Below are 25596 nucleotides of genomic sequence, written 5' to 3'. Positions count from 1 at the left end.
GTCAAACGCTCTATCCACTGAGCCAAACCAGCTAGGACTGTATTTCTTATTTTATTTCCCCTTTACTGGTTTGGAAATTTATTCATTTCATTTCTATTCTTTTAGTCATTATTCTTAAAATTTACTATATATTCTTAATAAAGTCATAATTTCTTTCCTGACTAATATTAGAGTCTTTGACAGTGGTGTGCTGGAGCTGGCTCATACTGACTCACAAGAGCTAATTATTAGTAATTCTGCTCAACTCCATATTCAGAGACTTCACATTGATAGCTTCAAATCAGCCCTGGGGGAACATATAACCATGGAAATCAACAAACACTATAAATCAGGGTTTTCCCCTCTCTAGAAATGGTTGTTAAACACTTGCCAGCACACCATCAATCTTAGGACATTCGATTACCCCATGAATTTTGATTATTTTTAAATTTTACACGTTATTATTATTATTATTATTTTTTATAATAATTTTTATTTCTTAAAGTATTACAAAGAGTATTATATATGTCTCCTTTTTCCCCCCCCTTGACATTCCCCCAGCCCCTACCCCCCGCCCCCCCCACCCCGTGTCTTGTGTCCATTGGTTAATCTTATATGCATGCATGTAAGTCCTTCAGTTGGTCTCTTAATCCCCCCCCCAACCCTCCCCAGGCTTCCCACTGTAGTTTAACATTCTGTTCAATGTTGCTCTGCTTCTGTATCTACCCCTGTTCATCAGTCCATACTGGTCCCCTTTATTTGTCCCAACCTCACTGGAGTAGTCTCAACCTCACCAGGGCCGTCTGAGCCTCACCAGGGCCGTTTCAACCTCACCGGGGTCGTCCCTACCTCACGGGGGCCGTTTCAACCTCACCGGGGTCGTCCCTACCACACCGGGGCCGTTTCAACCTGACCGGGGTTGTCCCTACCACACCGGGGCCGTTTCAACCTGACCGGGGTTGTCCCTACCACACCGGGGCCGTTACGACCTGACCAGGGTCGTCCCTACCTCACGGGGGCCGTTACGACCTGACCAGGGTCGTCCCTACCTCACGGGGGCCGTTTCAACCTCACCGGGTCGTCCCTACCTCACGGGGGCCGTTTCAACCTGACCGGGGTCGTCCCTACCTCACGGGGGCTGTTTCAACCTCACCGGAGTCGTCCCTACCACACCGGGGCCGTTTTGACCTGACTGGGGTCGTCCCTACCTCACGGGGGCTGTTTCGACCTGACTGGGGTCGTCCCTACCTCACGGGGGCTGTTTCAACCTCACCGGGGTCGTCCCTACCACACCGGGGCTGTTTCGACCTCACCGGGGTCGTCCCTACCTCACGGGGGCCGTTTCAACCTCACCGGGGTTGTCCCTACCACACCGGGGCTGTTTCAACCTGACTGGGGTTGTCCCTACCACACCGGGGCCGTTTCAACCTGACTGGGGTCGTCCCTACCTCACGGGGGCTGTTTCAACCTCACCGGGGTTGTCCCTACCACACCGGGGCCGTTTCGACCTGACTGGGGTCGTCCCTACCACACCGGGACCGTTTCAACCTCACCAGGGCCATCCCAACCTCACCGGGGCCATCCCAGCCTTACCGGGGAAACAGGAAGTTTGGCCCTCTGTCCCCTGCCGGCGGCTCCCCACTAGACAAAATCTCCAGGCGTTCCTGGTGGTTGAACATCCAGCACTCCTGCCCTCCACCAAGTGCACAGACTGCCTGTCTGCTGTCCCCCAGCGCCCCACAAGAGACTGGGACCAGTGGGCATGTTTGTGCGCTTGCTGGTACAGCAGTTCCACAGTGCCGGCCGAGTCAGGCCCAGCCCTGGCCGGCCCCGGACCCGACTCTGCCCCCCGATTGCGTCCCTCCCAGATGCAAGGAGCTGAAATCTGCAGCCTGCTGGGATGGGCTCTGTACTTGGTGCCTCTGCACATCCTACTCAGTCTCGATGCGCTTCTTTCTATGCAAGGAGTTGAAATCTGCAGTTTGTTGGGTTGGGCTCTGTACTTGGTGTCACATCCTACTCAGTCTCAATGTTCTTTCTCTCCTTCCAGTTGTAGAGCTTCCACTGGGCCAACTTTCCCATGGTTCTGTATGATAGGTGTTTGTCTGATATTTGGTAGTTTCGATGTTGTTGTGTGAGGTAGCACGCACAGGTCTCTTCCTTATGCCGCCATCCTGGTTCTCCTGGGTCTGCTTCTTGAGTGTGTCTCTCATGGCTGCGAGCAGTTGAAGTCTGCAATTTGTTGGGATAGGCTGCAAAAGCGCAGGTGGGTCTTTTTGTGCACCTGGCACAGCTTGGATGGGGATGTAAATTGATTAGGGCTGAGACTCAGGGAGTCGCCATGGCGGAGCAAATAGCACTGGCTGAGTCTCCGCGGCCCCTTGACTCTCTGCCAGGGCTTTGTGTCCCCCAGTGCCGGCGAGCAGCTGTGCAACAGAGTCTCCCTCACTTTCTGATGGCTGCAAGGCCGTGCTGCCTCTCCCCATAGGGTCTGGTGCTTCATGATCCCGCCTGAACCAGCTCAGTGGATTTGAAAGTTTGCAGAAGCAAAGGCGTTTCTACTTGTGAGTCTGGCACAGCCCACGTTATTATTATTATTACTAGAGGTCCGGTAAACGATATTCATGCACTGGGGTGGGAGGGGGAGGTCTGGGACCCCTCGATCCTTACTCTCCTCCTGCTTGCTGCTCCTTACAGCTTGACTCGTTGCTCCTGCCACTGCTGCTGCACTTGCCAGCTGTGAGCTGAGCGGCACTCCCCTGTGGGAGCACACTGACCACCAGGGGGCAGCTCCTGCATTGAGCGTCTGCCCCCTGGTGGTCAGTGCACATCATAGCGGCCAGTTGTTCTGGTTGTTCTACTGTAAAGGTCGCTTAGGCTTTTATTATATAGACTAGAGGCCTGGTGCACGAAATTCATGCACTGGGGTGGAGTGTCCCTCAGCCCAGCCTGCACCCTTTCCAATCTGGGACCCCTCGAGGGATGTCCAACTGCCCATTTAGGCCCCACAGGGATCGGGCTTACATGGGCAGTTGGACATCCCTCTCACAATCCAGGACTGCTGGCTCCCAACCGCTCTCCTGCCTGCCTGATTGCCCCTAACCGCTTCTGCCTGCCAGCCTGATCACCCCCTAACCACTCTCCTGCCAGCCTGCTTGACGCCTAACTGCTCCCCTGCCAGCCAATTGCCCCTAACTGCCCTCCCCTGCTTGGCCGGTCACCACTAACTGCCCTCCCTTGCCGGCCTGGTAGCCCCCAACTGCCCTCCCTTGCAGGCCTGGTCGCCCCTATCTGTCCTCCCCTGCAGATCTGGTCGCCCCTAACTGCCCTCCCCTGTCAGCCTGGTTGCCCCTAACTGTCCTCCCCTACTGGCCTGGTCACCCCCAACTGCCCTCCTCTGCCGGCCTTGTCACCCCTATCTGCCCTCCCCTGCCAGCCTGGTTGCCCCCAACTGCCCTCCCTCCCCTGCTGGCCTGATCGCCCACAACTGCCCTCCCCTGCCGGCCATCTTGTGGTGGCCATCTTTGACCACATGGGGGTGGCCATCTTGTGTGTTGGGGTGATGGTCAATTTGCATATTACTCTTTGATTAGATAGGATTATTATATATAAACTAGAGGTCCGGTGCACAAAAATTTGTGCACTGGGGGGGGGAGGTCCTTCACTCCGGCCTGTGCCCTCTCGCAGTCTGGGACCCCTCGGAGATAACGACCTGCTGGCTTAGGCCTGCTCCCAGTTGGCAGAGGGCAGGCCCAATCCCTAGGTGCAGCCCCTGGTAAGGCTCAGAGCAGGGCTGATTGGGGAGTTGGGGCGCCGCCCCCCTGTCATGCACAGAGCAGGGCGGATGGGGAGGTTGCGATGCCACCCTCAGTCACGCTCAGGGTAGGGCCGATTGGGGGGTTGGGGCACTGCCCCGTCACACTCAAGGCAGGGTCGATGGGGAGGTTGCGGCGCCACCCCCTGCCACGCACAGAGCAGGGCCGATCAGGGGGTTGAGGAGCTCCCCCCTGTCACGCACAGAGTAGGGCCAATAGGGGAGTTGGGGCACCGCCCCCTGTCACACACAGAGCAGGGCAGATCAGGGGGTTGGGGTGCTGCACCCTGTCACACTCAGGGCAGGGCCGATGGGGAGGTTATGGCTCTACCCTGTCACACACAGAGCAGGGCCCGTGAGGGGGGGTTGGGGCGCTGCCCCCTGTCACACACAGAGCCGCAGGGCAATCAGGGGGTTTGGGCGCTGCCCCCTGTCACGCTGATCCCAGTGCTGGGAGGCCTCGAGGCTCCGCTGATCCCGCCCGGCAGGGTCACAGATCCGGGTCCCAGACCGCAGACAGCCTTGCCTGCTGCCGCCTGCCTTCTGTATGCAAATTAGCCGCCATCTTGTTGCTTCAGGGTGGGGGTCCCCACTGGGGTGCCTGGCCAGTCTGGGTGAGGGGCTGAGGGCCGTTTTCAGGCTGGCGGGCGACTGGAGCTCCAAACCTCTCCTTTTTTTCTTTTTTTTTTATTCTGGCATTTATTTATCTTCTATGGCTGTCACTGGAGCTGAGAGCCGGCTTTCTCTCTGAGGCTCGGCTGAAAGCAGGTTTCTGGCCTTTGTTTTCTGTATTCGAAACAATGTTGCGACTCCAGCTCTGAGATCCCGGCTGACTGACAGGAGGTTTCTGGGCTTTTGTTTATCTTCTATAAATGTTACTATGTTTCCAACTGAAGCTCAGAGGCCGGCGGGGAACGTTGGAGTCCTCTGTCACTGAAGGAAGCAAGCCTCCCGGTTCGCATCAGCTGCCTGGCTGCCGGCCGCCATCTTGGCTGACAGTTACTTTGTATATACTCACTGATTAGCCAATGAAAAGGGTAGCGGTTGTACGCTAATTACCATGTTTCTCTTTTATTAGTGTAGATACTAGAGGCCCAGTGCACGAAATTCATGCACTGGTAGGGTCCCTAGCAGCTGCCAGCTGCTGGCCAGGGCCTCCTTCCCTTCCCCCAGCTGCCTGCCTCCACCCCCTGGTCAAACTCCTGGGCAACTCCCAGTCGAGGGGACAATTTGCATACTATGCTTTTATTACATAGGATTTTTTTATACTTACCAAATTTTTGCTCATCTTTTTCTTCTTGTATCTCAAACAACATTTTGTGGGGTCATTTTTGGAAGTACATCTGTTAGAAATCCCTCCTTTAGTAAAGGTCTGCTGATGGTAAACCATTCTCACTTTTGTTTTACTATAAATGTCTTGATATCATTCTTCCTTGAAAAATCGTTTTCCTGGGAACACAATTCTAGATTGATAGTTATTTTCTTACTTAGAGCTTTGAAAATATTTCCATTGTTGCTGTTGAAAAGTATGACGTAGTTGTCATTTTTTTGTGAGTAAACTCTCTTCTCTGGCTCTATATAGGAGCTTCTTTTTATCGTTAGAGATTTTTAGTGAATGGATTATTCAATAATTTCTCTTGGGGCAAGTGGCAGCTACCAGAAAAAAAAATAGAGGTGGATTGAATAATTCATCTTTCCCCACCAGTTATAAATATCATCCATGCTATATTCTAAATGTAATTGTGTATATTCCTGGACTTCCCATTCTATTTCACTATTCATCTATTTATTTATGTGGAAACATGATGCTGCTTTCTGAAGATTTATAACATGTTTTAGTAACTGGTAGATCTAGCACTCCTTCACCATTACTCTTATATTTTACAATTTTTTCAACTCTCCTTGATTATTTTTTTCATATTAACTTAATGATTAGATTGTCTAGGTCACCTCAAAATTACCTCCCTGTGTCATTTTTAAAACTGCGGAAAAGAAAGATATAACAGCCCTGCTGGCGTGGCTCAGTGGTTGAGCATCAATCAATGAACCAGGAGGTTACAGTTCGATTCCCAGTCAGGGCACATGCCTGGGTTGCAGGCTCGATCCCCAGTGTGTGGTGTGCAGGAGGCAGCTGATCAATGATTCTCTCTCATTACTGATGTTTCTATCTCCCTCTCCCTCCCTCTCTGAAATCAATTTTTTAAAAAAAAGGAAACACATAACATAAAATTTACCATCTTTACCATTTTAAATATACAATTCAGTAGTGTTAAATATATTCACATTGTTATACAACAGATCTCCAAAACATTTTCTTCTTGCAAAACTGAAACTATACCCATTAAACTACAACTCCACATTTTTCCCTCTCCCAGTCCTGGACCCATCAGTCTCCTTTCTGTTTCTATGAATGTGTCTATTTTAAGTACCTTATAAGTATAATGATACAGTATTGTCTTTTTGTGACTGGCTTATTTCATTTAGCACAATTTCTCAAGTTGATCCTGCTGAAGCATGTAACAGGACTTTCTTCCTGTTTAAGGCTGAATAATATTCCCTTTTATGTATATACCACATTCATCCATTAGTGGGCATTTGGGTGTTTCCATCTCTTGGCTATTGTGAATAATGCTGCTGTGAATATGAGTGTGAACATATCTACTTGAGATATTGATATTTGAGATAGCAATTCTTTTGAAGATATGCCCAAAAGTGGTATTGCTGGATCTTATGGTAATGTTTAATAGATTTTTTGAGGAACTCAATACTGGTTTCCATAGCAGTTGCACCATTTTACAATCCCACCAGCAGTGCACTAGGATTCTTATTTCTCCAACACTTGTTATTTTCTTTTTTTTTTTTTTTTTTTTTACATTGTGGCTATTCTATTGGGTGTGAGATGATACCTCGTTGTGGGTTCTTTTTTCATTTCTCTATTGATAAGTGATGTTGAGCATCCTTCAGATGCTTTTGGAACATTTGTACATCATTTTTGTTTTTCTTGTTAATCCTCACCCAAGAATATTTTTTTTCCCATTGATTTTTAGAGAGAGTGGAAGGGAGGAAGGGGGAGAAAGAAAGAGAGAGAGAGATCAATTAGTTGCCTCCCTCACGGGGCCGGGGATTGAACCTACAACTCATTTATTTATTGTATGAGATGCTATAGGTAGGGTGGTTCAAATCTTTTATTTCCTTGTTGATATTCTGGCTAGTAGTTGTATTCATTATTAAAAGTAGGGCACTGGATCTCCAACTATTATTGTTGAATTATCTGTTTTTTCCTCCAATTCTGTAATTTTTTGCTTCATGTATTTTGGAGCTCTATTGTCAGGTGCACATATGTTTACAATTATTATTTTTTCTGGTAGACTGACATTTTTATCTTTGTAAAATGTCATTCTTTGTCTCAAAGCAGTTTTGTCTCAAAGTCTATTTTGTGTGATATTTTTTAAATATATTTTTTATTGATGTCAGAGAGAAAGGGGGAGGAAGAGAGAGATAGAAACATCAATGATGCAAGAATCATTGATCAGCTGCCTCCTGCACGCCCCCTGCTGGGGATCAAGCCCGCAACCCAGGCATGTGCCCTTGACCAGAATCAAACCTGGGACTCTTTAGTCTACAGGCCGACGCTCTATCCACCGAGCCAAACCGGCTAGGGCCATTTTGTGTGATATTAATAAAACTGGTCCAGCTCTCAATTGGTTAGAGTTTGATTGATATATCTTTTCCAACCCTTTTATTATCAACCTATTCCTATCTTTTAATCTAAATTATGTCTCACATAGACAACATAAAGTTAGATTATGTTTTTTTATTTTTATTTTAGCGGGGTTGTTTACGAAAATAGTTCATTTAATAATAATGTGTTGCAACAAGTATATGCATTCAAACAACATGAAGTAATTGAAGTAACATGATGTAGACAATAGCACTCTCCAAAATGCTTCTGATTCACAATTGTGGGATATTCAATATATTTAAAATACTAGATGAAATACAAACAATTGCTATTTCATTTCAATTTTAATGTTTATATTTACACTAGATTTATTCATTAAAATTATATAAATTAGTCTTTAGCATTTAATGTCTTGAGAGTAAATAACTATTATTGATGCGTCCAAATTTCTCTCTGTTTTTGCATGGGAAACTGTCTAAAAATACACATCAAGAATAATGGTATTTAAAAGCAAACATTGTCCTGGCATCAACAAGCCCACTATTTCTTTAAGAACACCAGTATTCTTGCTGATAGGGCACAATCCAGAAAACAGTGTTTTATACACTGAGTGGCCAGATTATTTTGCCGGCCAGATTATTATGACCACCCCATCAGTACTTCATTGACACTTCCAAAAATACTGAGTACTGAAAACTTCCTAAGCAAATACTCTCAAGGTTTTATTATTATTATTATTATTATTATTTGCATAACTAATTCACTTCATTGTACTGATGGGGTGGTCATAATAATCTGGCCGGTCATAATAATCTGGCCACTCAGTATATTTATTTTAAGTAGCACCACATACTTTTCATTCATGATCAAAATTTATTGAGTTCCCACGAAATGCCAAGAATTTGCTAGGCTATGAGGAATATAAAACAATAACAAGACACAGACTCTGACTTCAGTAAGCCCACAGTCTATTAAGGGAGATGGACATGTAGAAAAATAATTATAATGCAACATTATAAATTACCATGCATGTAGAATACAAGATATTCCTGGGGTGATAACAAAGTAATAGTGGAGAAGTTCTAAATCCAAGGGAAATCTAATCTATAAATAAGATGTGTGGGTTCTAACCTCTTCAGCTACCAATGCAACTCAGCAGACTGTAAAACTTTAAATTTGCATTTTCTAAGTTTATTTTTTTCTTTTTTTATTGAATTTATTGGGGTGACATTGGTTAATAAAGTTATATAGGTTTCAGTTGTGCAATTCTATAACATCATCTGCATACTGTATTGTGTGTTCACCACACCAAAGATTATGTTTTTTAATCCATTTGGCCATTCTTTGCCTTTTAATTGGAGTGTTTAATCCATTTACATTTAATGTAAGTACTGATAAAGTATGATTTATGTCTGCGATTTTGCTTTGTGTTTTCTGTCTTATTTTTTGTTGTTGTTTTTTCTCTATTACTCCATTACTGTCTTTTTTGTGTTAAATGCATAGTTACCAGTATACCTTTTTTTGCTGTTGTTGTTATCTAATTTTGAGTAATTATCTTAGTAGTTTCCCTGGGAATATAAATTAATATTTTATTTGAAACAATCTAATTTAGATGATCAAATTAGCTATAATAATGTACAGAAACACTGTTGCAATATAGATTCATTCTCTTTCCTCTCCTTTTTTTATTAATTCTCACTTGAGGATATTTTCCCATTGATTTTTAGAGAGTGGAAGGGAGTGGGAGAGACAGAGAGAGAGAAACATCGATGTGAGAGAAACACATTGATTGGTTGCCTCCTGCACATGTCCTGACCAGGGCCAGGATCAAACCTGCAACAGAAGTATGTGCCCTTAATTGGGAATCAAACCCGGGACCCTTCATTGCACAGGCAGATGCCCTACCCACTGAGCCAAACCGGCCAGGGCTCCTCTCCTTTTTTATATCCTTGTCAATCACAGTGTATGATTACACATTAAAAGCCCATCAACACAGTTTTATAAGTACTGCTTTGTGCAGTTTTCTTTGATATATTTCATTTTTTAGAGCAGTTTTCGGTTTATAACAAAAATGAACAGAATGTACAAAGAGTTGCCCTGCCCCCCTCCCACACACACTCATACAGTTAGTTGTCTTTTAAATTAGGTAGGAAAACAAAATAATTATAAACAAAAATAGATATATAATGTCTTTTATGTTTATCTGTATGGTTACTTTTACAAGTACTCTTTACTCATGTGGATTCAAATTACTCTCTTGTGTCCTTTAATTTCAGATTTAAGGATTCCTTTTAGTATTTCTTATAAGAAAGATCTGTTAGTCATTAATTCCCTCAGTTTTTGTTTATCTTCTTAAATCATCCTTCATGTTTATTTAATTTTAATTTATACTTCATGTTTGAAGGATAGTTTTACTATAATTTTTGGTTGACAATTGTTTTCTTTCAGCACTTTCAATATGTCATTTTACTGTCTTCTGACCTTTATGGTTTTTAATGAGAAGTCAGCTGTCCATGATGAGCTGCTTCTCTGTCTTGTTGCTTTCCAAATTCTTTCTATGTCTTTGTCTTTTAACAATTTGAGTATGCTTCTATGTGTGCATCTCTTAGTTCACGTTACTTGGAGTTCATTAAGCTTCTTAGATGTGCAGAATAAGGTTTTTCATCACATTTGGGAAGTTTTGGGCCATTATTTCTTCAAACTTTCTGCCCATTTCCTTTCCTTCTTTCCTGCTGGGGGTCCCACTATGTATATATTGGTATTCTTAATGGTGTCCCACACATCTTAGGCTCTGTTCATTTTTGGTCATTCTTTTTTCTTTCTGCTCCAGAGCTGGGTACTCTCAATTGACTTATCTTCAAGTTCACTGATTTCTTTTTCTTCTGTTAACTCAGATATGCTGTTGAGTTCCTCTAGAAAAATTATTTTTAAGTTGTCCTTTTCAACTCCAGAATTTAAATTTGGTTCTTTTTTATAATTTGTAACTCTTTATTGATGTTCTCTATTTGGTGAGATATTATTATCATACATTCTTTTATTCTTTAGATATGGTTTCCTTTAGTTCTTAAAGTATTTGTAATAGCTGTTTAAAGTATTTGTTTAGTAAGTCTAACATGTGGGCTTCCTCAAGGACAGTTCCTACTAACTGCTTTATTTCTCATGTATGAGTCATAGTTTCTTGTTACTTTGCATGTTTCATAATTATTTGTTGAACATGAATAGTTTAATAATATAATGTGGTACTTCTGCAAATCAAATCCCCTCTTCTAATGTTTGTTGCTGTTGCTGTTTGTTTGGACCAATTCTATAAAGTCTGTATTCCTTATCATGGCCACTAAAGTTTCTTCTGTTCATTTAGCTTAGTGGTCTCCTCATAATTGGACAGGTACTTCCTTAATTGCCTTGGACCAATAAGTCTTCACCTTTTGCCAAAAGGTTGTATGTATGTATTAGGGCAGCTTTCCTTTACCTTCACTTCTTGCTTGTGCAAGGTTTCAGGGTCAGCTAGAGATGGGAGACTAGGGAGGGCTTTCTGAGATCTTTTCTGGGCACCTGCTCTTCCCAGAATATACATATGACCTTTTAAATTTCCAGGAATATATAAGAACTTTTCAGAGCCTTCTATAAACACTTCATTCTCACTTTTTCCAGACGCCTGTTTGCCCCAACTAGTACCAGTGCCTCAAGCAACAGCAATGTTGAACGGTTGCCACAGGTTGTTTTCAACAAACACCCTGAGGATAGGGTTTTTTCCCACTAAGAAAGCTCTGAATCAGGTCAAATAACAAGTACTGAGAATGGGGCTTCTAGGGAGCCGCCAGGTAGGTCAAATAATAACAATTATCTGGAAATACAGACTGTTGAGAAGTTCCAGACCTAATTTGTCCTTTCCAGTGGCTACTAGACTGTTGGTTGTCGTAACTACCAAGGTTTCAAGGCTGCTGGTTTTCAAAGCTACCACAGAGCTGGGGAAAAGGGAATGGGATAGGACAAGTTAAAACACTGCATAGCTCTCTGTTCTTACTAAGATTACAGAGCTGTTGCTATAAAACATAATTGTGTAAGACCTGGCTGGGTAGCTCAGTTAGTTAGAGCGTCAGCCCAATACACCAAGGTTGTAGGTTAGATTCCCCAGTCAGGGCACATATAAGAGGCAACCAATGAATCCATAAATAAGTGGAACAACAAATTGATGTTTCTCTCTCTCTTCCCCCCCTCTTCTCTCTCTCTCTCTCTCTCTCTCTCTCTCTCTCATCTCTCAAATCAATAAATTAAAAACATAATTATGTAAGCTTTTACATAATGGTAAGAGGAAATAAAAAACAATGTAAGGCTCTAAGACAGGGGTCCTCAAACTTTTTAAACAGGGGGCCAGTTCACTGTCCCTCAGACCGTTGGAGGGCCGGACTATAGTTTAAAAAAAAACTATGGACAAATTCCTATGCACACTGCACATATCTTATTTTGAAGTAAAAAAACAAAACGGGAACAACTACAATATTTGTATTTGCATGTGGCCCGCAGGCCATAGTTTGAGGACCCTTGCTCTAAGACAACACTGTTCAATTGAACTTTCTGTGATGATGGAAATGTTCTACATTGACCAATATGGTAGCCAATAGCTACATATACCTATTTGGCACTTGAAATGTAACTACTGTGACTGAGGAACTGAATATTCAACTTTATTTAATTTTGATGAATAGAAAAACATTTTTAAAATTTATCTTTATTGTTGAAACTATTACAAATGTCACCCCTCCCACCCCCCAAATTAAATAGCCACATTAAAATGACTATCTTATTAGACATCACAGTTCTAAGATGAAACAGTTGCTTGATTGGCCAGAATGACCCTGGTGCGGGAGCAGGTGAGGAAGATTTCATCCGATGAGAGGCCCACAGCTCTCCTCTGGCTCCTGGGGGTGGACAGGAGCTGTGGACTATGAACGCTCTGCATGTAGTTGTACCTGATGCACAGTGGGTGTTGCTCAATAACTATTGAAACAGGTCATGTCTGAGCCACCTGGCTGATGTAAGCTTCCATCTATCCTATTGGTGGCAAACTTAGACCTCAATCCCTAGATCAAGTACAAGCTGACAAATTCACTTTGATGAGAAGGGGTTGTAGAAGCTGTGAAAGAATATGCCCCTCTTCCTAATCCAGTAGTTCATGGAACATTTCCCGTTTTCCTCTGCAGCCACAAAACAAGCCCATGATAGCATCTGTTTCCTTCCACCCTTTCCTGTAGGGTCTCTTTTCTCCCACACTAATGCTGCAGGTACAGGCTTCTGTCTAGGGTCCGTTCTGTCAATTCCCCCTTGAGGTTCCAGAACCTTCCTGCTGGTTCAGGGCTGAAGCAGGACTGAAATTTTTCCTCTTGCCAGAGAATGAACTGCACTTCTTCCCCTGACCCCCTTTCAGAGCTGGGAGCACTTGAGGGAGGAAGTAGAGAGGGTTCATGAGAGGTTCCTCCATGTGCCCTGGGGTTCATGTGGGCTAGGATGCCAATCACAAAGCAAGGGACCCCAAGCCACCCCTAATCCAGGGATTTAAGGTAAGGTATCTGAGCAGCTGAAACTAAGCTTGAGATCAGAGTGGCTCCCATGCTGAGGCTGGAGGGCGCTGTGGACGATGCCTCCAGAGGATGTTGGTGGAGAGTGTGAGTACGGGCATGATGAGGCCCGGGGACCATAATAGGTGGAGTGGGAGATAGCTAATAAATGGACTGTCTGCAATTTGAATGATAAATTCTCACCATAAAGCTAAGGGCTATTCAGGGTTGCGGGACTGAAGTCAACCTGGAATGTGAGGCCATATGACTCGGAGCAAGGTCTCACCTTTCTCAGCTCCAGTTTCCTCATTAGTAAAATGGGGCTGACTTGCCCTAGCTGGGTTGGCTCAGTGGATAGAGTGTCGGCCTGCGGACTAAAGAGTCCTGGGTTCGATTCCGGTCAAGGGCACATGCCTGGGTTGCAGGCTCGATCCCCGGTGGGGGGCGTGCAGGAGGCAGCTGATCAATGATTCTCTCTCATCGTTGATGTTTCTATCTCTCTCTCCCTCTCCCTTCCTCTCTGAAATCAATAAAAACATTAAATGGGGCTGACTCTTAACCTCAGCTGGTAGGAATGTTGTAAAGGTAAGTGAGAAGTGTTTACACAATGTCCTGTACAGGCCTGCCACCGTATCATTTCTTACCCCACCTGCCCTCGCCTCGATTGACCATCTTAGAAGGTAGTGCAACTGAGCCTAGACAGCAACAAGAAAGTCAGTTAGAGGCAGGGGTGAACTTCCTGACTCTGACTCACAGAGATGAGCAGGAGAGAGGAGTTGGGCCTCTGTCTGAGGCCCTGGGATGTCTGGGCTGGGAATGGATCTGTTTCTGAAAAGGAAGGGAGCAACAGTCAGTCTTCTATATGTTCTCTCTCTGTCCCTTGGGGCATTATAGAAGCTGCCAGCCCCGCGCCTCTGCCTCTCTCATGATTCATAAAGAAAAGGTGCCAAGATCCCTGGCTTTGGAGCCTGGCTCACCCACCCAAGGACAGAGGAATATACAAGTTCTTCCCTTCAGTCTCAGGACCTTATGTCCCCAATTACCCACAGTACACCTCTTCCTCTGTGGCTTCCCTCTGCCCATCCATCCCCAGCCCACCAGTATCCTACATTTTCTCCATCCCTCCTCTTCTGTTCTCCCCATCCTGCATTCACAGAAGACTCCCTGGGCTGGGGTACATGCCAGGGGCATGTGTATCTCTGTGTCCACAGGGACACAGTGTGCTTCATGCTCAGGTCCCTGCCACTCCACGTGGGGTGCCCAGAGGCCTCCCATTAGCAGCCTCTCCCCCTTCCCCTCAGGCCCCATTAAGGGAAAGTGAAGTCACCACCACTCTCATGGGCAGCTGGGGGCCGCTTAGCAGTCTCTCCCCCTCCTCTTCCCTTCTCCTCAGGCCCCATGCCCGGCCCTGAGTTTTGGAGAGCCTAGTAAGTGCCCTATCAACATGTTAATCAAATTACTTAGGAGCTAAAATTGACGCTGTTCATTAATTATACAAGATTATGCTAATTGTGCATGCAAATGCATGCAGGGGAACAGAAGGTGTTCAGGCACATGGTGGGCCATTAGCATAGAGGATGGGGTTCGGGTGCATTGGCATGCTAATGTATGCACCCTGGCTATTTATAGCCCCCCAGCCCATCTGCACTGCAGCCACCTCTGCCCCAGTGAGGATCTTGGTGGGGAGGCCAGGTCCAGGCCTGGCAGGTGGCTGTGGCCCTGGGGACACTGGGCCTTGGCTGCTGCCCCAGGCCAAGACCAGGAAGGGTCACTCCCACCTGGGCCTGAACTACCCCTCGTACCAACCTCCTCATCCACCATCCCTTCTCTAGCCTAGGCCCTTTGGTGCCTGCTTCTCCCTGGATGCAAAATGACTTTTCCAAATGACACCGCCAATAAGGCATCCTCAGCTGACTTCCTGTCACCCCCAGGGTCCAAATACTGCATGATTTGGTGCCAATACCCCATGCCCCCCAGGCCCTGGTCCACAGCTGCCCTCCTCAGTCTCATCAGGCACCACTGGGAAAGTGCCATGCATCCCACCTGCCCCTTGGCAGGGCTTTTATTCCCTTTGCATGTGGGGCCCCTTCCTCCTACTTCTCTTCCAGGGAAGATGTCTCTGGGCCTCCAAGACCCCAAATGCCCAAGGTCACATGTGACCTCAGGGACCCCTTCTACTTCTCCAGACCGCGTGGCTGCTACAGATTACACTTGGCAGGTTATCCTATCATGCCCACCACTCTATCCTACTAGCTGTGCTTTTACGTTTCTCTCTTTCCTGAAGCATTGTACTTTTCTTAAGATTGTGTTCATCTCTAGATTACACTACCTGACACCTAGAAGGTGTTTAATACATCTTTATGAATGGGTGTGTTGAATAATGAGGGAATGAATGGCCCAGCCATCTGTATCCTCTTCTGTCCTTGAGCTGGGGGCAGGATCAGCAGACAAGAAAAACAGTGGGGAGCACAGACCCTGCCCCAGATGTTCTGTTTTTCCCCCCCGAGGCTCATGAGCTCAAAGGGAAACCATTTGAGGTGAAAATTAGTGGAGGATTCCCCACCCCTGCTCCCACCCCCCACTCTGCTTTTCCCCATCCCTGGATGCAGTGCTATCTTTGGTCTTGGAATAAATAACGAGTTTTATTCCACCCTTTGCTCCCAATCTGCATTTTTTCCCAAGGAAACCCTGTCCCAACCCATGTATCCCTTCACATTGCTTCCTCCTTCTAGAGTTGCACTGTCTGATGTGGTAGCCATGAGCTACATGTGACTATTTACATTTAAATTAATTAAAATAAAATGGAAATTTTAGTTTCTCAATCACACTAGCCACATTTCAAGTGCTCAATAGCCACATGTGGCCAGTGGATATCATTTTGGGAGAGGTTCTATTGGACAGCACTTATAATCTAGACATTAATTTCCTTGCTCTTGACAGTCCTGTATTTGCAAGGACCCTTGGGCCCAGTTACTAGCAGCTTTCTCTTTGGAAGTGGGAACATAATTTCAGCTCTAAGTATCTCACAGGGATATGAGGAGGGGAAAAACAAAACACTGGTAAAAAGCTCTGCAGCCTGGCTTCTTAGGATGACATTCCTGGAAGCAGGGCTGGGATGGGGATTCCTGTGAACATGATGTATTGGAGCCCTGGCCAGTGTGTTACAGTGGTTAGAGCGTCAGCACCCGCACCAAAGGGTCACAGGTTGGATTCCCAGTCAAGGGCAGGTACCTGGGTTGCAGGTTCGATACCCGGCCCTGGTGTCTCTCACATCAACGTTTCTTCTCTCTCTCCCTCCTTTTCACTCTCTCTAAATATCAATGGAAAAAATATCCTCTAGTGAGGATTGACAAACAATTTTTTAAAAATTCAAAAGAGAAAGTGATGTATTGGAAGAGCGCTCTGAAGAGACAAGAAGCGAGGGAAGCAGGACCCGGCAGGAAAAGGGATTTAGCAAGAAGATGGTCTCAGCTGGAGTCCAGTGTCAGCCTGATCCTTTGGGGAGTTTGGGAGTGTGAATAGCACTAAGAGTTTATCATCCTCGTAATGTCAGTCTGTGGGCTGCTGGGGGGTGGGGGAACCTTGCTTCTGGCTGAGGATAATTCACAGGTGTGGGTTCCTTAACAGCCAACAGTCGCAGAAGCTGGGGTGAGGGAACCCAGGCGGGCACCAACTCGCCATGTGATACCTGGACACTGCCTCCCAAAGAGCAGCTCCGTCCACTCTGCACTCCGGCCCCAAGGACCCAGAGTTGAACAGTGGGCTCACATCAGTCACCTCCACATTCCCCTTACCTCTTGCTTCTTTTGAGTAAAGTACTGTGCTAAGGGAGGTTTCTTTAGGCAGTGGTGTTGCACCTGAGAAGTCGTGTATAAGTCAAATGTTTGCACTTGAGTCAATCCAGCATCTGCTTTGATATGGAATATTTCATTGACAAGGAAGGTTCATTTTAATTTCATCTTGAGTTGTTTTTACAGCGGTGAATAAAAAGCACTTATAGAAATGATTAAGAAGGCTAAACTAAGTTCAGGAAGTGGTAAGGTAGGTGTGTGAGAGGATTGCATCCAGAGTCATGATGAATAACTACCACTCTCAATGGCTTTATTAGTTGGATGACCACTGTCCACAGCTCTTCATCTGGTATTTTATTAAGCTTTCCATTATGGAGGATGTTGAGCATATAGACAGAACAGAATAATGAAACCATGTGTACCTTTCACTGAACTGCAACGCCGGTCAACTTTTGGCTCATATTAGGCAACTGTTCTCTAATTGCAAAAATCTTCTCTGGCTGAGAAGGCCCAAAACTAGCAGTAAGGACACCCGAGTCTCCTTTGCAACCCTGATGAATGTATAACCTTGGGGAAATCCCCATTCAAGGGCGAACATGGTCCCTGCATGGCCTGCTTCTTTTGAAGGACGGCTCACTGGACAGCCTGGCTGGGGCTAGGTTGGACTCTGAGAACCCCACTTAGAGGGATTTTTCCATGATTCTTATCAATGTCAGTAGTGCATGGAGTCCCAAATTGATACCCCAACTTTGGCATTCACTGTGACTTTGTAGCTTATCCTCTGTTTTCTCATCTGTAAAGTAGGAATGATTGCAGACCTCAGGACTATGAGAGGATTAAACAAGATAATGCGAGTGAGAACTCAGCAGTTTCCAGGCTCTTGCTGAGTACTGTACTTGTAAATTAGACCTGGATGACCTTTTCTCTTTTTATTATTTCAGAGAGGAAGGGAGAGGGTGTGAGAGATAGTAACATCATTGGTCGGCTGCCTCCTGCATGCCCCCTACTGGGGACCGAGCCCGCAACCTGGGCATGTGCCCTGACCAGGAATCAACCGTGACTTCCTGGTTCATAGGTGGACACTCAACCACTGAGACACACCGGCCTGGGTGGATGATTTTTTAAATTTATTTTTGCAGTTTTATAATTTATTTGTAGCTCATGCTTGTAATTATGGTGTTTTCTTCTAGTAATTCCAATGGCAGTTCCTGGGACTTGACCTTTCTCTTACCACCCTTTCTGTGGGATCACACCCCCAAAGAGCCTCATGGCCACAATAGGGAAAGCACTGGGCACAGGCTCTGTCTGACCCAGGGGCATAGTAAAATGCTCGCCCTCCCTAGGGGTACTCAGCTCAACCAGGGCTGTGGCCTTGACTCTGCCCAGCCAGGTAAAGGTAGCTTCCCCAGACTTCCAGCCCCATGGGAGTAGTGGGGCTTTTCTGAAACCCCCTCCCCTCTTCTCCCATCTCCTCATTCTTCCCCACCCCTGGAATCATACAGGCTTGAGGGGTCATCAGAGCTTCACAGCCCCTCAACAATTCACATCCCTTCCTGTCTTAGGCCCCTGTAGGATGTCCCTGGCTCCGGAGCAGGATGGCTCATCCTCACTTACCTAGACCTGCCAGGCTCTCTTCCTTCCAGGAGAGTATATAGTTAGGAAAGGGGGGGAGGGGAGGAGGGAGAACTGGAGAAGAAATGGAATATGTGAAAAATACTGGAATGAGATTGCCAAGTTAGATATGAAGCTAGTTAAAGTCCATAGGGCAATAAATAAAATTGTAACCTTCAGGGTTAATTTCTCTACCAAACAGAAATATTTACTTCTCCCAACAAAAATCATTTGCATCTTAGTAGTTTTCTGTAGGTTAGCACCTAACTTTATGTCATCTGGGCCCCATCAATAGCAAATATGAGTCAAAGTTACTTTCCCCTGGATAATCAGCTAACTCTTAAATGGCTTTGTTGACATAATACTCTATAGCAACATAGTCAATATAAATATAATGCAAGCCACATATGTAATTTTACATTTTCTAGTAGCCACATTTTTTAAAAGAAGTGGTAATATTAATTATGAAAATATATTCAATTTAATCTAGTATATCCAAAATTATTATCATTGCAACATGTAATCAATACCAAATAAGTTACTAATGAGCCCTGGCTGGTTTGGCTCAGTGGCTAGAGCAGGGGTGGGCAAACTTTTTGACTCGAGGGCCACAACGGGTTCTTAAACTGGACCGGAGGGCCGGAACAAAAGCATGGATGGAGTGTTTGTGTGAACTAATATAAATTCAAAGTAAACATCATTACATAAAAGGGTACGGTCTTTTTTTTTTTTTTTTAGTTTTATTCATTTCAAATGGGCCGGATCTGGCCCGCGGGCCGTAGTTTGCCCACGGCTGGGCTAGAGTGTTAGCTCATGGACTGAAGGGTCTCAGGTTTGATTCCTGGTCAAGGGCACGTACCCTGGTTGCAGGTTCGATCCCCAACCCAAGTTGGGGTGTGTGTGTGAGGTAATCAATTGATGTGTCTGTCTGTCTGTCTCTCTCTCTCTCTCCCCCACTTCCCTTCCCTCTATTCTCTCTAACAAAAAAAAACCAATGGAAAAAATATCCTCCAATGAGTATTTAAAAATATATATATATATATACACACACACACACACACACACACACACACTAATGAGGTATTTTACATTTTTTCTAAGTGACTGAAATATGACAGGTATTTCATACTTATAGCACATCTCAGCTCAGACAAACTGCATTTGAAGTGCTCAGTGCCACACAGGGCCTGTGGCTGCTGTGCGGGGTAGTGCAGCTCTGGAGCAGTGCTTCTCAAACTTTAGGGAGCATCAAAATCACCTGAGGGCTGCCCGGCTGGTGTTGCTCAGTGGTTGAGCATCAACCTATGAACCAGGAAGTCACGGTTCAATTCCTGATCAGGGCACATGCCCGGGTTGTGGGCTCAGTCCCCAGTAGGGGGCGTGCAGGAGGCAGCTGATCAATGATTCTCTCTCTTCATTGGTGTTTCTATCTCTCTCTCTCCTCCCTTCCTCTCTGAAATCAATAAAAATATATTAAAAAGAAAACAGAATCACCTGCGGGCTTAGGAACACACAGATGGCTAGGCCCCACCCCCAAGAGGTTCTGATTCAATGTGTCTGAGGTGAGTCCCAAGAGTATGCATTTCTAGCAAGTTCCCAGGGGATGCGGCTACTGGTGGTGCGGGTGCCACACTTGAAAACCACTGTTCCAGAATGTGTTTGAAAGGGCTCACAGGCATCTTTTTGCCTTATTTGCAAGTTGTGGGTAACTTTTCTTAACAGCTCTGAGGCTGGCAGGGCCGGGCATGCGCTGCTGCTGCTGCAGCAACAGGCTCTCAGGAGAGTGTGTGCATTGGCTGGGCCTCGGACGGGGTGGGAGCAGCCCATGGACTACCAGCTGGCAGTGGGTGAGATTTCAGCAGCAACACCATTGATGGCATCAACTGTGTGCAGTTCTGAGCCGCAGGCTCAGAGGAAAGGGAAAAGGGAACTGACTCTCATCACCCCCACGGAGGGCTCAGGCCTTGCGTGGCTGCTTTTTACTCAATGCCACTCTGCAAGTAAAGCCAACCAGGCTCACAAACTGAGATGTCCTGGGCAGGTCTGCACAGGTGGAGGTGCCAGAAGGACCCTGGGGCTCTCAGGGAGGTGGGGTCCCCAAAGGCCAGACAGGAAGTGGGAATTGGTGTGGACCCAAAGGACAAAAGCAGCCTGTACTGGAAAGGGAAAGGGTGGGAAGACCTGCGAGCAAGGGCTGTGGAAGAGGCCAAGACGGGAGTTCCCCCAGGGGAGCCAGGACCCTGCAGGAAACAGCAGCCTGAGGCATCGGGAGGTAGGAACTAAAGCAGCGGTTCTCAACCTGTGGGTCGTGACCCCTGAAAATACATCCTGCATATCAGATATTTACATTACGATTCATAACAGTAGCAACATTACAGTTATGAAGTAGCAACGAAAATAATTTTATGGTTGGGGGTCCCCACAACATGAGGAACTGTATTAAAGGGTCTCGGCATTAGGAAGGTTGAGAACCACTGAAAGGATGTCCAGAGGCAGAACTGGAAGGCGCCTCAGCAGCCATCAATTACTGCTCTCCTGGTTTATGGCTGAAAGTGGATGCCAGAGATGCAGGATTTACTCCAGACCACACAATGAGTCTGCCTGGGCCAGAGCCTAGCTCTCCAGCCCCATCCGGGACCCTTCCTCTGGAGACTGTAGGTTGGGAGTGGATTTGCATGCAATGGGCACGTGTGAGCATGTAAGGGAAGTGGTGCCATCTTTGAAGTTGAATCATCAGTGACATCCCAGGGTTAGCATTAATCCCCCTTAGGACTATGTCCTATCCCGCTATTTTGTCCTCCTCAGCTTAGCACCTTGTAAAGGACTGAGTACGTTAACATGGAATTTAAATAAACTGTTCTACACTGTGTGTGATTAGGGTGTCAACACTGTCATAAATGTGGGGCATGCATGCTGACTACTGTGGGCGAAGAAGTGTCTGTACCATGGAGTATCTTATAGGGGTGTAAGGAGTCCTTACGATGGCAAATAATGTGATATAAATGGAGTGTCTACACGTGCAGGTGTACTATTTGGGAGCATTTGAGTTGCCTGCACCTTGGGGAGGACCTATTGGATTATATATGGCATCTACACTGTGGTGACGACCTTATGGGGACATAAAGCTGTCTGTCTGCAGGGTATCTGGTAGAGGTGGATGGAGTGTATACATGATGGGTGTGCACTCTTTGGGGTCACATGACATGTCTGCACCTCTTAGTGTTCTACAGGGGTCTGTGTGTGAGCGAGGTCTGCTGTGCGTGAGGAGGATTTGTTGGGGAGATCTGCTTACTATACGTGATGACTATACAGTACTTGCAATGGCTGTATTTAGGGTGATCATATATAACAAAATGGTATATTAATGCATACTACTATACTGTCATATTCTTTCTGTACATATACTATGTAGGATGGTCATACACTGTGAGTAATGGAGAGACTCTGCATGTGATTAGTGTACCATATGTATGTGATAAGTACAGACTGTGTGTGGAGTACATATTGAATAGGCTTATATGAAGGATATACCCTGAGTGTGGTGAGTATACACTTTGTGATGGCTATGTTTTGTGAGTAATAGTATATAAGGCATCTACAGTGTATAGAATGGATGTACTTTTATGACAAGTATACACTGTGTGGGTGATGGATACACTTTGGGGAGGCACATGCTATGTGATATGGATGCACTACCAGTATATGTGAGATGGGCATATACCAGTGATGGTGAACCTTTTGAGCTCGGCGTGTCAGCATTTTGAAAAACCCTAACTTAACTCTGGTGCCGTGTCACATATAGAAATTTTTTTATATTTGCAACCGTAGTAAAACAAAGGCTTATATTTTTGATATTTATTTTATATATTTAAATGCCACTTAACAAAGAAAAATCAACCAAAAAAATGAGTTCGTGTGTCACCTCTGACAGGCGTGTCATAGGTTCGCCATCACTGGCATATACTATGACCTATACAGGGAGTGGGATAAGTTTACAGGTAAGTGTGAGTACCTGCTGAATATGTATACATTGTGTGGTGGGTATAATCATGAGTAATAGGTATATATGATATACATAATGGACATATTCTTTAAGAATCCACTTTGTGGGACAAATAGGCACTGTGTGATTCCTACGCTGTGGAGGATAGTCTGTGTATGAAATAGTTGTTGGGATGGGTCTACTGCGTGGATATCAGGCATCCTGTGTGTGTCGCTTGTGATAGGAATATTGGGTGTGTGTCTGCATGTGAGCAGACAGAATGCAGTCACTCTACTGGGAGGGGGCATAGCAGGGAGCAGTTGGATCTTCATCTGTTTCCAGAACCTCCAGACCCTTGAGCCCACCGCCATACTGTTTCAGGTTCTTCCTCAAGTTCTTCCTCAAATGCAACCAGAACTGCCTAAAGAACGCAGGGAATCCCCGAGACATGCGTCGCTTCCAGGTGGGTCTGGGGAGCGGGTTCACAAACCTGCCCTTTCCTGTTCATGGGAGTTAGGGGTACCCCTGCCACCCTGGGAAAGGCCTCGAGGGCAGATCCCTGCCCAACCCAGCCCAGCCCTGTGCTTCAGGGTCTGATGCCTGCTGGGGGTGGGGTGGCTCCATCTCAGCTTCTGCTGGCTGCCAAGGGAGGCTTCATTAGAGCCCCACTTAAGGAGATGCTAATTGTGACATTTTTACATGATTAACGACCCAGCTAATTTGCATAGCGTGAAGCAGCGAGCAGCTGCCCTTAGCACATCCCCAACCTGCACACCCGTCCCAGGGAAGGAGGGGGGAAGAAGGCAGCCCCAATTTCCTCCCAAGGGTGGGGGCTCCTGCTGATGGGCTCTCAAGCTGATGCTGACCCCCTAATCAAAACTCTCACGTACTTGCCTAAGACCCATTCCTGCCTTGGAGCCCCAGGAACAGAGTCTGGGCTACTGTGTGTCTGCAGAAACCGTAGTCACTCCACCGGAGGAGACAGTCTTTCCCCCCCAGAGCTCTTGACTTTTTTAGCTCCGGGGGTCAGTTGCCCTGGGCAGTCAGAGATTGGGCTTCTGGGAATGTCATCTGACCCAGCTGGCTCCCTTCCACAACCCTGAGGGGCTGAAGCTTTTCCCCGTGTCAGTGACCCTGAATTCCAGCCGCCAGCCTCCAGTTGCTGGTGCCCCACAAGTTTCCTCCTGGGAGCCTCCCCCGTCCCCAGGGCTCCAGCCAGGCTGGCCTCGGCTCTCCCCGCAGGTGGTGGTGTCCACGACCGTGAGCGTGGACGGACACGTGCTGGCCGTGTCTGACAACATGTTTGTGCACAACAACTCCAAGCACGGCCGCAGGGCGCGCCGCCTGGACCCCTCCGAAGGTCAGGACCCCCGGTTCAGCCCCCGCTGCCGCAGGCCCGGCCAGCCTCCCGTCCCCACCCTGGGGCCAGCCCCTGACCTGGCTCCTCTCCCGCCTCCCAGCTGCCACCCCCTGCATAAAGGCCATCAGCCCGGGGGAGGGCTGGACCACGGGCGGCGCCACCGTCATTGTCATCGGCGACAACTTCTTCGACGGCTTGCAGGTCGTGTTCGGGAACGTGCTCGTGTGGAGTGAGGTGGGCCCCCCCCCCCCCCCCGCCCCCGTCAGACTCCGTCCGGGCTCGGGGCTGGGCCTTTCTCTCCCCGGGTCTTCACCCGCAGGCCTCCTCTCCCCTCGCAGCTCATCACGCCCCACGCCATCCGGGTGCAGACGCCCCCGCGGCACATCCCCGGGGTGGTGGAGGTGACCCTGTCCTACAAGTCCAAGCAGTTTTGCAAGGGAGCCCCCGGCCGCTTTGTCTACACAGGTGAGGAGTCAGGCGGGAGAGGGAGGCCTAGGGTGCCGGGAAGGAGCCGGGTCCTCGGTTCCGCTCTGGAGCCCTGGCCGCGGGGTTAGTCAAACCTACCGGTGGCCTCGCCCCCTGGCGGCTGCTTTCCTCCCCATGCACCTCGCGCTGCTTTCCTTCCTTGCGATTCTCTCTCTCCCTGGCCTCTGACTCCTCAGTCCCCTCCCAGGCGCCGAGTCCCAGCCCTCCGCGGCCTTCTCTCTGCCTCCGGCCTTCTCGCCGGGGTGTCCAGAGCACCCCACTCCTCAGGGTCTAGATTAACATCTCCCCTGGAATGTTTATTTCCAAGGTGCCCCCAATAGGCTCGCTGCTCTCTGAATCCTCCCTGGGTGTCTTGGTTCCTCCAAGCCTCACTCTGCATGTGTGTACACACACACACACACACACACACACACACACACGATCTGAGTGAAAGCCACTCCCTGGAGATGCGGGGTAGAATCCTCCATCCCGGCTCTATTTGGCCACTGACCAGAAATTCCCACCTAAGCCCAAGCCACGCACTTCACCCCCCACCCCACCCCCATCCGACAGATATTCACGGAGCCCTTCGTGGGGCTCCCACCACTGGGCAGGGACCCTACTCACTGTCAGGGAGTGCCAGCCTGGCTGGGGGCTGGAGATGCACGTGGAGGGGTGGTCAGCCAGGGGATTCCTCCTGCAGAGTGGGGGGTGGGGGGGGCGAGGGAGGGGGTAAAGGCATCCAGGGAGAAGGGAGAAGGCATGCAAGTGCAAGGACCCAGAGTGAGTGTTCTACACTGGGGGTAAACGAAAGGAAATTCTCTAAATCTGACGCCGAAGGTGAAGATAGGTAAGGCTTCCGGGGGTGCGTTAGGTTGGGGTGAGGTGCTGCTGAGAGTGCACCTGAGCTGTGATAAATGGAGATGGTTGAGGGGTTTCTTTTTTTATGGCAAATAGTTTACTCCTGATAAGACCAAATGCAGATGATAAAAAAAAAAAACTTTCCCTCCAGTCCTGCAGAAGCTAACATGTATATACAGTTTCCTTTTTTGTAATAAGAGAGGAACTCAAGAAACGTCTAAGATCACCGACCGGGATTTTCCGAGAGGTTGGGGGGGGGCTGGGTGGCGGGTCTGCTGCGCCGGGCGCTGGGAGGGGGCGTCCTCCACTCGCTGCCGCTCTCCCCAGCCCTGAATGAACCCACCATTGACTACGGGTTCCAGCGGCTACAGAAAGTCATTCCCAGACACCCCGGCGATCCCGAGAGGCTGCCCAAGGTACTGGGAGGGGCGCGGCGGGGCGGGGCGGGGCGGGGGTGAGGGTGTCCTGTGGCCGAGGCGGGAGTCGGGGCTCCCGG

The 25596-nt window shown here is 47.4% G+C and overlaps 1 protein-coding gene across 2 annotated transcripts in view; it reads left to right on the top strand.

Annotated features, from left to right (window-relative positions):
- The window catches only part of EBF4 (EBF family member 4), a 58857-nt gene that overhangs the window by 25226 nt on the left and 8035 nt on the right, over nucleotides 1-25596 (top strand). For both annotated transcript variants that reach the window (XM_070421456.1, XM_070421457.1), the window contains exons 7-11: nucleotides 22796-22877; nucleotides 23657-23774; nucleotides 23875-24008; nucleotides 24113-24239; nucleotides 25428-25516. In XM_070421456.1, the coding sequence (XP_070277557.1) occupies nucleotides 22796-22877; nucleotides 23657-23774; nucleotides 23875-24008; nucleotides 24113-24239; nucleotides 25428-25516 (550 nt within the window). The remainder of the gene's footprint in view (nucleotides 1-22795; nucleotides 22878-23656; nucleotides 23775-23874; nucleotides 24009-24112; nucleotides 24240-25427; nucleotides 25517-25596) is intronic.

This window comes from Myotis yumanensis, unplaced genomic scaffold (genome assembly GCF_028538775.1).
Source record: "Myotis yumanensis isolate MYYU_CA2020_CCGP unplaced genomic scaffold, mMyoYum1.0.hap1 SCAF_7, whole genome shotgun sequence".
Lineage (NCBI taxonomy): Eukaryota > Metazoa > Chordata > Mammalia > Chiroptera > Vespertilionidae > Myotis > Myotis yumanensis.
Note: the sequence above shows the minus strand (reverse complement) of the source record. Positions and strands in the feature narration are given on the sequence as shown.